The sequence below is a fragment of the Hemitrygon akajei genome, chromosome 1 (genome assembly GCF_048418815.1).
Source record: "Hemitrygon akajei chromosome 1, sHemAka1.3, whole genome shotgun sequence".
In the NCBI taxonomy this organism is placed as follows: Eukaryota; Metazoa; Chordata; class Chondrichthyes; order Myliobatiformes; family Dasyatidae; genus Hemitrygon; species Hemitrygon akajei.
In genome coordinates, this window is record NC_133124.1 from 6,099,952 (window position 1) to 6,114,270 (window position 14,319).

At 44.8% G+C, this 14,319-nt stretch overlaps 1 protein-coding gene across 2 annotated transcripts in view; it reads left to right on the forward strand.

Annotated features, from left to right (window-relative positions):
• Positions 1-14,319, forward strand: part of cdh17 (cadherin 17, LI cadherin (liver-intestine)) — a 180,159-nt gene that overhangs the window by 69,085 nt on the left and 96,755 nt on the right. For both annotated transcript variants that reach the window (XM_073027435.1, XM_073027523.1), the window contains exons 4-5: positions 7,124-7,261; positions 10,562-10,700. In XM_073027435.1, the coding sequence (XP_072883536.1) occupies positions 7,124-7,261; positions 10,562-10,700 (277 nt within the window). The remainder of the gene's footprint in view (positions 1-7,123; positions 7,262-10,561; positions 10,701-14,319) is intronic.

Here is a 14,319-nt window from a genome sequence, read left to right on the forward strand (position 1 = left end):
AGGCAGATGACAGGTGTATTCAGGTAACGGGTGTAGTCAGGTGATAGGTGTATTCATCTGACAGGTGTGTTCAGATGACAGGTGTATTCAGGTGATTAGGTGTACTCGGGTAATTGGTGTATTCAGGTGACAGGTGTATTCAGGTATTTAAGCGAGAGGTGATTTTGGGTAATAGGTACAGTATATTCAGGTGATAGGTGTATTTGAGTGATAAGTGTATCCAGGTGAGGGACTATTTACAACTCATGTTATCATTATTATTGATTTATTATTATTATTATATTTTAGTATTTGTACAGCTTGCCTTTTCCACTTTGGTTATTTATCATTCTTTGTCTATGTATGGTTTTCTGTGGATTGTCATATTTCTTTATTTTCCAGTGAATATCTGAAAGAAATTAATCTCAAGATATGAAATGGTAACACATACATATTTTGATAAGAAATTTACAGTATATTGAAGCTAGAACTTTAAACTTTGAATTATGATAATACTGGTTAGAGCTTAGAAGAACAAGGGGGGGATCTCATTGAAACCTATCGAATGGTGAAAGGCTTAGACAGAGTTGATGCAGAGAGGATGTTTCCCATGGTGGAGGAGTCTAAGACCAGAGGACACATCCTCAGAAAAGGGGGATGTCCATTATAACAAAGATGAGGAGGAATTGTTTTAGCCAGAGAATTGTGAAACTGTGGAATTCATTGCCATAGATGGCTGTGGAGGCCAAGTCATTAGGTATATTTAAAGCAGAGGTTGTTAGGTTCCTGATTAGTCAGGGTGTCTAAGGTTACAGGGTGAAGGCAGGAGAATAGGGTGGAGAGGGATAATAAATCAGTCATGATGAAATGGCGGTGCAGACGTGATGGGTTGAATGACCTAATTTGCTTCGAAGTCTTATGGTCTTTTGTTTGGAATTTGAGTGGGAATCATACCAGAAGCTGTGAGGTGACAGGTGGAATTGACAAAGGGCTGAGGAAGCTGGATAGGTACAGCAGCGTGTGCAGATGAGCTGTTGTGGAGATGATATGTAGTTCAACTTCTAGGTTTCTTTCCAACCTTTTTCTCCTTGTGCTCTCTGCCCCACTATCTACCTGATCGATGCTACCATCATTGTTTGAGCAAGTACGAGGGTTGGTGAGTATTTCCTGAGGCTGAGGATATCTTAAGATGTCTTTCAAACAATTGTACAGCTTGTGGTCTCTCGAACTGATCTGTAGATATTGTATGAAAAGGCAGGATCTGCAAGGTAATGCTGCATCTCTATAAAACACTGGTTAGACCACACTTGGAAAATTGTGTTCGGTTCTGGATGCCTCATTGTAGGAAGGATGTGGAAGCTTTAGAGAGGGTTCAGAGGAGATTTACCAGGATGCTGCCTGGTCTAAAGAACATGTTCAAAGCTCAAAGTAAAGTTATTATCCAAGCGCCTTCTGATCAAGTGGTATGACTCAGAAGAGCAGAGAGGTGAAGATGTTGATAGGAGATTGCCTAGTCAGAGGAACAAAGATGAGGTTCTGTGGACGCAATAGAGGCATCCAGATGTATGTTGCCTCCCTGGTGGCAGGATCAGGGATGTCTCAGAGCAGGACAATGGCATTATCAAAGGGGAGGGTGAGCAGCCAGAAGTTTTGGTGCATATTGGCACTGATGGCATGGGTAGACAAGGTGAGGAGGTCCTGAAGAGAGTTTTCAGGAAGCTAGGTAGAAAGCTGAAAAACAGGTCTTCCAGGGTAGTAATCACTGGATTGCTGCCTGTGCCACGTGCTAGTGAGGGTAAGAATAGGATGATTTGGCAGATGAAAGCGTGGCTGAGGAACTGGTGCAGGGGGAAGGAGTTCACATTTATGGATCATTGGGATCTCTTCAGGTATGACCTGTACACCCGAACCTGAGGGAGTTCAATATCCCTGCAGGCAGATTGGCCCGATTTGATCGAATAGGATTAAACGAATTTGGCAGGGGAATAGTAACCGGCATGATAGTGCTGAAGATGAGGCAGTTGGTTTACGAGCAAGGAGAGGCTGATGAAAGGGGAAAATTGCTGTCAACAGGATGAGTTGCAATGTAAAAGGCGGACAAAATCGAAAAGGTGAATACAGGACTGAAGGTGATGTATTTGAATGCGCACAGTATACGGAATAAGGTCGATGAATTTGTAGCACAGTTACAGATTGGCGAGTATGATTTTGTAGGCACTACTGAATCGTTGCTGAAAGAAGATTGTGGCTGGGAGATTAACGTCCAAATTTGCACATTCTATTCAAAGGACAGGCAAGAGGCAGAGGGTGTGATTTGGCTCTATTGGTAACAAATGAAATTAAATCATTAGAAAAAAGTGACATAGGGGCAGAAGGTGTTGAACTATTGTGATAAAGCTAAGGAACTGCAAGCGTAAAAAGACCCTGATGGGAGTTATATACAGACCCCCAAGCATTAGAAAGGATGTAGTCTACAAGTTACAAGGGGCGATAGAAAAATGCATACTAAAAGGGCAATAGTCCTGGGGGATTTCAGTATGCAGGTAGACTGGGAAATCAGGGTGGTGTCAGATTGCAAGAGGGGGAATTTTCAGAATGGCTATGAAATGGCTTTTTAGAGTAACTCAAGATTGACCCCACTAGGGGGTTTGAATTTTGTGCAATGAACCGGAATTGGTTAGAGAACTTAAGGTAAAAGGTCCTTAGGGGAAGTCACACACAGGAGAAAATCTGCAGATGCTGGAAATCTGAGCAACACACACAAAATGCTGGAGGAACTCAGCAGGCCAGGCAGCATCTATGGTAAAGAGTATACTCAACATTTCGGGTCTCACTGATATACAAGAATCCACTGATTTACCTGATGTAGATTGGGAGACCACTTTGACAAGCACCTATGCTCCATCCACCAGAAAAAGTGGGATCTCCCAGTGGTCACCCATTTTAATTCCACTTCCCATTCCAATATGTCCAGCCATGGCCTCCTCTACTATTGTGATGAAACCATACTCAAGTTGGAGGAGCAACAACTTAAATTCTGTTTGGGTAGCCTCCAACCTGATGGCATGAACATCGATTTCTGGAATTTCCAGTAATGGCCCACCCCACCCCCCCAAGTCCCCACTTCTCTACTCCCCACCCCCTTTTCCCTCTCTCAACTTATCTCCTTGCCTGCCATTTTGCTGCCTTCTGATGCTCCTTCCCTTTTTTCTTTCTTCCATGGTCTTCGGTCCCCTCCTATTAGATTCCCCCTTCTCCAGCCCTGTATCTCTTTCAGCAATCAACTTCCCAACTCTTTACTTCACCCCTCTCACCTCCCAATTTTGCCTATCACCTTCTAACTCTGACTCCTCATCTCTTTTTCTCCCATCCTGCTGAAGGTTCTCTGCCCGAAACGTTGACTGTTTATTCTTTTCATAGATGCTGCCTGGCCTGCTGAGTTCCTCCAGCATTTTGTGAGTTTTGCTTCGGGGAAAGAGATCATAATATGATCGAATTCATCCTGAAATTTGAGAATGGGAGGCTAAAGTCAGATGTATCAGTATTACAGTGGAGTAAAGGGACATGAGAGAGAAGTTGGCTAGAATTGATTGGAAAAGTATACTAGCAAGGATGATGGCAGAGTAGTAATGGCTAGAATATCTGGGAGCAATGCAGAAGGCACAGGATATACACATCCCAATGACACAACCGTGGCTAACATGGGAAGTCAAAGCCAACATAAAAGTCAAAGAGAGAGCAAATAGTAGAACAAAAATTAGTGAGCTGTTAGGGGATTGGGAAGCTTTTTAAAAACCAGCAGAAGTCACTAAGAAGGTAAAGACAGAATATTAAAGTAATCCAGCCAATAATATTAAAGAGGATACCAGAAGTTTCCTCAGATACATAAAGCATAAAAGAGATGCGAGAGTGGATATCGAACCACTGGAAAATGATGCTGCAGAGGTAGAAATGGGGGTCAAGGAAATGGTGGATGAAGTGAATAATTATTTTACATCTGTATTCACTGTGGAAGACACTAGCAGTATGCTGGATGTTCCAGGTGTCAGGAGTCATGAAGTGTGGAATGTTACCATGACTAGAGAGAAGGCTCTTGGGAAACTGAAAGGTCTGAATGTTGATAAGTCATCTGGACCAGATGGTGTACACCCCAGGGTTCTGAAAGAGGTGGTTTAAGAGATTGATGAGGCATTAGTAATGATATTTCAAGAATCACAGGATTCTAGAATGGTCTGGAAGAATGGAAAATTGCAAATGTCACTCCAGTCTTCAAGAAGGGAGAGAGGCAGAAGAAAGGAAATTATAGTCTAGTTAGTCGGACGTCAGTGGTTGGGAAGATGTTGGAATTGATTGTTAAAGATGTGGCTCTGGGTACCTGGAGGCACATAGTCAGCATGGTTTCTTCAAGGGAAAATCTTGCCTGATACATCTGTTGTAATTCTATGAAAACAGTAACAAACAGAATGGATGAAGGAGAATTAGTTGATGTTGTGTACTTGGATTTTCAGAAAGACTTTGACAAGGTGCCACACATGAGGCTGCTTAACAAACTACAGGCCCATGGTATCACAGGAAAGATTCTAGCATGGATAAAGCAGTGGCTGATTGGCAGGAGACAAAGAGTGGGAATAAAGGGAGCCTTTTCTTTTTGGCTGCCGGTGACTACTGGTGTTTCCTGTGGTAGGACACTCTCAATGGGCACAGCCTCAGAATAGAGGGGCATCCTTTTAGACTAAAGATGAGTGGAATTTCCTTAGCCAGAGAGTGGCGAGTCTGTGGAATTCATTGCCACAGGCAGCTGTGGAGGCCACATCATTGGGTATAGTTAAGACAGAGGTTGATAGATACTTGGTTGATCAGGGAATGAAGGGATACAGGGAGAAGGCAGGAGATTGGAGCTGAGAGGAATAATTGATCAGCCATGATGAAATGGCAGAGAAGACTCAATGGGCCAAATGGCCTAATTCTGCTCCAATATGTTATGGTCTTATGGCCTCATGGAATGTGCTTGACTATGCCCATACTTCAGGTTTTACCAACTTGAACTGAGAAAAAATAAAATTAATAATAATCATAATAATAAAAAGACCAACAAATTCAAAGTGGCAAATGTAGAAAATGCTAAGAGAAACCAGAAACAATCCAACACATTACAGGATCCTGTAGCAGTTTAACTCAATCTGATTACTTACACAGGCACAATCATTCTTCAAAATCTTGCTTTAAAATACAGATTTATAAGAGAAATCATACCTGACTGTAAATACAAGCCGGATCTAGTTATAGAGTTGAAGTTGCTCACATTATATTACAACTGATCTGTTATTACAGATAGGACAATTCATAATAACCGTCCGGATATAATATTACATGATAAACAAGCAAGAACAAGTTACTTAGTAGATATAGCCATTCCAAACACACATACATACAGAAATCAAAGTGAAAAACACCAGAGATATGCTGAATTAAAAGAGGAAATTGAACGATTATAGAACATGAACAGAGTATACATTGTCCCAATAGTAATATCTACAACTGGTATCATCCCGAAGTCACTGCGCAATAGCATTAAACAATCAGACCTACACAGCTATAGTTATGTAACTCTTCAGAAAGCCACAGTGCTAAACACCACTAGAATAGTCCGAAAGTTCCCAGCAATTGGGAAGTGAGTGTGCTTGGCTATGCCCGTACCTCAGGCTTTACCAACTTGAGTTGAGAAAAAGTATAAGCTACAATAATAATAAATAAATAATACTGAAAGGTTGAACGAGTTAAGGTTTTTCTCTCTGGAGCAAAGGAAATCAGGAGGTGACTTAACAGAGGTCCACAAGATGATACAAGGTATAGCTCGCGTGGATAGCCAGGGGCTTACTTTCAGGGAGCAAGTAGCTAGTACAAGGGGGCATAATTTTAAGGTGATTGGAGGAAATTATAGGGAGGACATCAGAGGTAAGTTCTACATGTGGAGAGTGGTGGGTGTGCATAATGCCCTGCCAGGGGTGGAGGTAGAGGTAGCTACGTTAGGGACATTTAAAAAACGCTTAGATAGGCAAGTGGATGATAGAAAAATGGAGGGTCATGTAGGAGGGAAGGGGTAGATTGATCTTAGAGTAGGTTAAGAGGTTGTCACAACAATGTGGGCCAAAGGGCCTGTACACTGCCGTAATGTTCTATGTTCTAGGTTGAAAATAACTGCTGCTGAGACATTGAGGAATTAAGAAAAAGCAAAATGTGCTGTTTATGAAGCTCATTGAATCCAAGAACATAAGAGATGGAAGTATTTGACCAGTGTGGGCTTGTAACATTTCTGTTACCACTTCATTACCTTTTCCACGCACAAATGAAAAGTTCAAAGTTGAAAGTAAACTTCAACTTTGAAAACAGAAAATGCAAAATATACCCAGTAGGTTAGATGGAATTTTTTTGCATAGGAATTCAGAAATAATATTCTAGGTAAATGATCTGATTAAAAGGTCACTGACGTGAAATACTAACACTTCCTTTTTTACACAGCTGATATTTACTGCAAATGAAGGGTTTTACCCCTTGTGTCAACAGTAGAGGTTCAGTTGTTGTTCAGACCAAACATCAGAAAGGGGGAGAAACGTGATCTAAGTGACTTTGACTGTGGAATGATTGTTGGTGTTAGATGGGGTGGTTTGAGTATCTCAGAAGCTGCTGATCTGGGATTTTCACACACAGTAGTTTTCAGAGTTTACAGAGAATGGTGCCAAAATACAAAAAAAAACACCCAATGGGCTGCATTTCTGTGGGTGAAAACGGCTTGTTAATGAGAGAGATCAGAGGAGAATGGCCAGACAGGTTCAAGCTGACAAGAAGGCAACGGTTGCTCAAATAACTGTGTTACAATAGTGGTGTAGAGAAGAGCATCTCTGAATGCACAACACATCGAACCTTGAAATGGACGGGTTACAGCAGAAGACCAAAGAATATACACTCAGTGGCCACTTTATTAGGTACAAGAGGTAACAAATAAAGTGGCCACTGAGTGTAGGTTTGTTTTGAATGTAAGAATGTCATCTTTGATTTGACTATATTGGTCATTTCTACTTCAGATGCCAAAGTAACAAGTCTGTACATTTTGTCATATACTGTAAACCTTTTCCTTTTGTTGTAGTTTCAACCAACCAACAGTGCTGTAAGGTCATTTAGGATGACTGGTGAGACCCATGGCAGAATACTTATCGAAGAAGATGGGTGGTTGTATTTCAATAAAACGGTGGATCGTGAAGAACAAGCTGACTACGTGTTACAGGTAAAATGGAAAGACATAAGAGATAGGAGCAGAATTAGGCCATTCAGCCCACTGAATCTGCTCCACCATTCCATCATGGCTAATTTCGCCAGATTCACCAGATTGATTCCTGGGATGGCAGGACTTTCATATGAAGAAAGACTGGATCGACTAGGCTTATACTCACTGGAATTTAGAAGATTGAGGGGGGATCTTATTGAAACGTATAAAATTCTAAAGGGATTGGACAGGCTAGATACAGGAAGATTGTTCCCGATGTTGGGGAAGTCCAGAACGAGGGGTCACAGTTTAAAGATAAAGGGGAAGCCTTTTAGGACCGAGATGGGGAAAAACTTCTTCACACAGAGAGTGGTGAATCTGTGGAATTCTCTGCCACAAGAAACAGTTGAGGCCAGTTCATTGGCTATATTTAAGAGGAAGTTAGATATGGCCCTTGTGGCTAAAGGGATCGGGGGTATGGAGAGAAAGCAGGTACAGGGTTCTGAGTTGGATGATCAGCCATGATCATACTGAATGGCGGTGCAGGCTCGAAGGGCCGAGTGGCCTACTCCTGCACCTATTTTCTATGTTTCTATTTATTATCCCTCCCAACCCCATTCTCCTGCCTTCTCCCCATAACTGTTGACACATAGAAGCATAGAAAACCTACAACACAATACAGGCCCTTCAGACCACAATGCTGTGCCAAACATGCACTTATTTTAGAAATTACTTAGGGTTACTCATAGCCCTCTATTTTTCTAAGCTCCATGTACCTGTCCAGGAGTCTCTTAAAAGACCCTATCGTATCCGCCTCCACCATCGCCGGCAGCCCATTCCACGCACTCACCACTCTCTGAGTAAAAAACTTGCCGCTGACATCTCCTGTGTACCTACTTCCAAGCACCTTAAAACAATGCCCACTTGTGCTAGCCATTTCAGCCCTGGGAAAAAGCCTCTGACTATCCACACGATCAATGCCTCTCATCATCTTATACACCTCTATTAGGTCACCTCTCATCCTCCGTCACTCCAAGGAGAAAAGGCCAAGTTCACTCAACCAATTCTCATACCCTGACTAATCAAGAACCTATCAACCTCTCCTTTAAATACACCCAATGAGTTGTCCTTCGCAGCTGTCCATAGTAATGAATTCCATAAATTCGCCACTCTTAGGCAAAAGATATTCCTTCTCATCGCTGTTATAAAAGGACATCCTTGTATTCTGAGGCTGTGCCCTCTGGTGCTAGACTCATTAGTGTAGGAAACAACCAGTCCACATCCACTCTATCCGTTACATTCCTCTCTGGGAGTGTAACGTACACACTCACTGAATATGCCATTCTTCTATTATTTATGTCTCCAATACCAACCAAGCAACTCGAACCACTTCCCATCATTCATTTGATTAATGAAAGCCAATGTGTCATCAACCCTGTCTACCTGTAATGCCACTTTCAAGGCAATTTGGATCTGTCTTCCCAGACCCCTCTGGTCTGCTGCACTTTTCAGTGCCATACCGCTAATCGCGCAAATCTTAGCCTGGTTTGTCCTCCCAAAGTACAACACCTCACACTCGTCTGCATTAAATTCCCTCTGCCATTTCCCCCCCTGTCCAGATTCTGCTGATAGCTTTGATAGTCTACCTACTGTCCACAGCATCCACCATCTGGATGTGATCCACACATTTTCAGATTTGGTTTACCCCATTATCATCCAGATCATTCATATACTGTAGCTGACCAACAACAACAGACCCAGCGCCGATCTCTGTGGCATTTCTCTAGTCACAGGCCTCCAGTCAGAGAAGCAGCCATCTACAACCACTTTCTAGCTTCTCTCACAAAGCCAATGTCTAATCCAATTTACTGCCTCATCTTGAATGCAAAGTGATTGAACCTTCTTGACCAGCTTCCCATGTGGGTCGTGCTAAAGTTCAGAGACAACATCCACTGCCTTGCCTTCATGAACTTTCCTGGTAAATTCTTTGACAAACTTCCCAAGATTGGTTAGACACGACCTACCACAAAAAGCCATGTTGACGATCCCTATCACGAACAAGAGAAAATCTGCAGACGCTGGAAATCCAAATAACACACACAAAATGCTGAAGGAACTCAGCAGGCCAGGCGGCAAATATCGTCATTTACCTATACACATCGAAACAATGTTCGTCTGGACCAAGGTGCACAACGCTGCACATATCAATCACACACAAGATACAGTATAAGGTAATATTACCACTAGCAAATTAACAAATAATAAGGTAACACATGTTCAAAAGTAAACGGTACTGGTGCTTCGAACGTGATGAGACCTGGGAGGTGGCAGGGAGTTCAGTGTCTCACGGCCTGGGGGAAGAAGCTGTTTCTCATTCTAACAGTTCTTGTCCTAATGCTGTGGTACCTCCTGCCTGATGGTCAGGGTTCAAAGAGGCAGTTGGATGGATGGGAGGGATCACTATCGTGCTGAAGGTCCTGCGTCTGCAGCGTTCCCGATTAGTATCCTGGGTGGGTGGAAGAGAGACCCCAGTGATCGTCTCAGCAGTCCCTGCAATCCTTTGTAGGGGCTTAAGGTTAGATTTTACAGAGAAAATTTACAAGGATGTTGCTGGGTCTGGAGGACCTGAGTTATAAGGAAAGATTGAATAGGTTAGGACTTTATTCCTTGCAATATAGAAGATTGAGGGGAGATATAATACAAAATTATTGGATAGGGTTACAATCGGAGGTCATGGGTTAAGGGTGAAAGGTGAAATGTTTAAGGGAACATGAGGGGAAACTTCTTCCCTCAGAGGATCGTGAGAGTGTGGAACGAGCTGCCAGTGCAGGTGGTGTATGCAAGCTTGGTTTCAACGTTTAAGAGAAGTTTGGAGAGGTACATGATGGTAAGGGTATGGAGGGTTATGGTCCAGGTGGTGACTGTTGGGACTAGGCAATTTAGGTGGATCAGCATGGAGTAGATGGGCCAAAGGGCCTGTTTCTGTGCTGTAGTTTTCTATGACTCCATGTCTTGCAGTTCCTGTATCAGACGGTGATGGAGCTGGTCAGGACACTCTCGATGATGCTCCATAAAAAATTAGAATAGAAGCGGGGTTGGGGGGGGGGGGCAATCCTCACTCAATCTTATCAGGAAGTGGAGATGCTGCTGCACTTTATCGGTTTAGCTTAGAACTAAAGTGGACATTTCTCTAAGACAAATAGTGCAGGCATGTTGGAATGTTGGAGTTTGACTTGCCCCACCTTGACTTTGATTATTCATTTGGTCAACAGAAGTATTGGACTGGGTTAATCATTTCTAATTTTGTTTCCTTGTATTTAGATAGAAGGCCTTAATGCAGAAAAAGAGGTAGTCGAAGGACCCGTCACAGTGACCATTGTCATTCAAGATGTCAACGACAATGTGCCTACGTTTACAGAAACTGAGTACAAAGGTGTTGTGTGGCAGAACTCCAGACCAGGTATGTATCATCTTATAGGGTCATAGTATCATAGAAAAGTGCAGCACAGAAACAGGCCCTTCAGCCCATCTAGTCCTTGCTGAACCATTTAAACTGCCTATTCCCATCGACCTACAGAATAAAGGAAAAGTTTACCATTGCTACATTGGGACCTTAGAACCAGGCGCTTCAGGCAGATCGGGCTCATCAGCCGTGGTTGGCAGCTTGTCTAGGAGAAGGAAAACTCTGATCTCAAACCTCCTCTGCTTCGCAGCTGTACTCACTCATGGGGAAGGCTTTGGGAGTAAATCCTCTGAAGGAAAATTACAGAGCTGGAGTCCCTGAGGCAGTCGTACGTTGAGCTGAATGCTGACTGGCAACTCCTGTGATGATGCCACTAGTGCCAAACTGTATTGGTCTCTGCCGTTCCTTTGAATTCATCAGCTGTGTGGAGAGGGGGAGTTTGCTGCCCGGGCAACAGCTTACTCTCCATATCGTACTGTGCAGGCTTGTGTATCGTGTGGGCAGCTGGGATGGAACACCATGGTCAACCCAGGCCAATAACGGGCCTCAGATTGTATTGTGTTTGAAAAAGGAGTTAGTGCTTTCCCAGCATATATGATGAATAAACTCTTCTTGGGGTTCCAGCCGGGTACAGGTATCAATTATAACTGATGTTTCAGTGACAAACTCTGCCATCTTCATCAAGGATGACGCCTCAACATGTCTAGTCTGATGGCATTTATACCCCTGTAGTCTGGCCCTTCTGATTGGTTAGTCCGCATCCAATCGGGTTTCTGCTCTCCCACTTTGCTTACAATCGAATTCCAGTTCTTACATAGAGCAAGACCTTCATCTTTGTTAAAATTCTTTTCCTGTAGTTTTATTTCAATTGCTTCCTTTACCACGCGGTCCCAAAAGCCATTGACACGGCAGAGTAGGTTTGTGCCATTGAAGTCAATTCTACGACTATTGCAAGTGAAATGTTCTACTACTAGACTTCTGTGGTAACTCAAATGGATAAACCTCCTGTGCTCCTCGATGCATTTCAACCATGCGTCCCTTCTGGCTGATATACGCTGCTCTGCATTCACAGTGAATCCTGTAAATGTCAGCCTTTCTAAGTCTCAGGTCATCTTTGACCCATATAAGCTGAGATCTGAGCTGACAAGAAGGTGATAGTAACTCAAATAATCACAGTGGTGCGCAGAAGAGCATCTCTGAATGTACAACACGTCGAACCTTGAAGTGGATGGGCTGCAGAAGCAGAAGACCATGAACAGACACTCAGGATAGTTGAGGGAATGGCTCATACGAGAGCTGGAATATCAGAACCCACCAATTGTCCATCCAGGCCCAGAGTCGCTCTCTGGGCATAAGGAAACTGCATGTGCAGAGCTGAGACAGAAGGTAGATATCATGTTCAAGTTGAGACATGTGAGTGTTGAGGATGATGGGGAGGGAGGAGTGGTTTTGTTTCCAGACTATCTGTACTAACAGGAGCCATGTGAAGTCACTAACCAGCTGTTTTGATTTGTTGACGTTAAGGGAAAGCTTTAAGAGGCTGGTCATGGCACATATTAACCTTCAGCCTTCCAAACAACCTTGACCTACTATAATTTGCCTACTGCTGAAGCAGATGCCATCTCCCTGGCCCTGTGGTGAACTACATATACCTGTCTGGACACGCCCCTCTGCTGACTGCTCCTGTGGCTCCTCCCACAGACCCCTGTATAAAGGCAGTTGGAGGCACTGCTCCTCCCTCAGTCTCCCTCAGTCTCCGAGATGTTGTATTAGCTGCAAGAGACCACCAGTCTCGTAAGCCAGAGGGTCACCATAGCTTCTAGATCGCATTCCACAGACATCCGGGGGGGTTGTGTAGCGACATTGGTGGTGCAGGGCACAGAATATCGGGACTTTGCACTACTGGTCATGCCTCACCTGTGTGCCCCTGTGCTATTGGGGCTCGACTTCCAGAGCCACCTGAAAAGTGTGATAATGGAGTATGACAGGCCCCCCCCCACCAATCACTGTCAGAAATCCTCAGTTTTGTGGGGCTTCGTCATATACCCCGCTACTGACCACACACACACACACACACACACACACACACACACACACACACACACACACACACACACACACACACACACACACACACACACACACACACACACACACACACACACACACACACACACATCCCACCCAGCACCATGCCGACAGCTGCGCTACTGACACTACTTGCAGCCTCTCCACCCTCAAGATCCCTCCCCCACCGCTGTTCGCCAACCTGACCCCCAACTGTAAACCGGTGGCAACTAAAAGCAGGAGGTACAGCGCGGGGGACAGGGCCTTCATTCAGTCAGAGGTGCAGCAGCTGCTCAGGGAGGGGATCATTGAGCCAAGCACAAGTCCTTGGAGGGCCCAGGTGGTCGTTGTTCGGACAGGGCAGAAAAATAAGATGGTCGTGGACTATAGCCAGACCATCAATAGGTTCACGCAGCTTGACGCGTACCCCCTACCCCGCATCGCGGATATGGTCAATCAGATAGCTCAGTACAAGGTGTACTCGACCATAGACCTGAAATCCGCTTACCACCAGCTCCCCATCCGCCCGGAGGACTGCCCCTACACCGCCTTCGAGGCGGGTGGCAGGCTCTATCACTTCCTGCGCGTCCCCTTCGGTGTCACGAATGGTGTCTCTGTCTTCCAGAGGGAAATGGACCGGATGGTGGACCAGTGCCAACTGAAGGCCACGTTCCCATATCTGGATAACATCACCATCTGTGGTCACGACTGGCAGGATCACGACACCAACCTCCAACGATTTTTCCAAGTGGACAAAGCTCTTAACCTTACCTATAACAGGGACAAGTGTGTGTTTGGAACCACCCGACTTGCTGTTCTTGGGTATGTTGTGGAGAACGGGGTCATTGGCCCTGACCCCAACCATATGCGGCCCCGTTGGAACTCCCTCTTCCCACCACCCTCAGAGCCCTCAAACGGTACCTGGGCTTCTTTTCCTATTACGCCCAATGGGTCCCCCATTACGCAGACAAGGCCCGCCCCCTGGTCAAGTCTACCACATTTCCCCTCTCTGCCGAGGCCTGCGCGGCCTTCAGCCGCATTAAAGGGGACATTGCTAAAGCAACGATGCATGCGGTGGACGAAACCATTCTCTTCCAAGTAGAGAGTGACGCCTCCAACTTCACGCTGGCTGCTACCCTCAATCAGGCAGGCAGGCTGGTAGCATTCTTTTCTCGTACCCTTCAAGGCTCTGAAATTCGGCACTCCGCGGTGGAGAGAGAAGCCCAGGCCATAGTAGAAGCTATTAGACACTGGAGGCACTATCTCGCCGGCAAAAGGTTCACCTTGCTGACCGACCAGCGCTCAGTTGCGTTCATGTTCAGCAACTAACAGCGGGGCAAAATCAAAAATGATAAAATTTTGCGGTGGAGAATGGAACTCTCCACCTACAACTATGATATCCTGTACCGGCCTGGAAGGCTCAATGAGCCCCCTGATGCCCTATCCCGGGGAGTGTGTGCCAGCGCACAGCTCGACCAGCTATACGCCCTCCATGCACATCTTTGCCACCCGGGGGTCACCCGATTTTACCATTTTGTGAAAGCCTGGA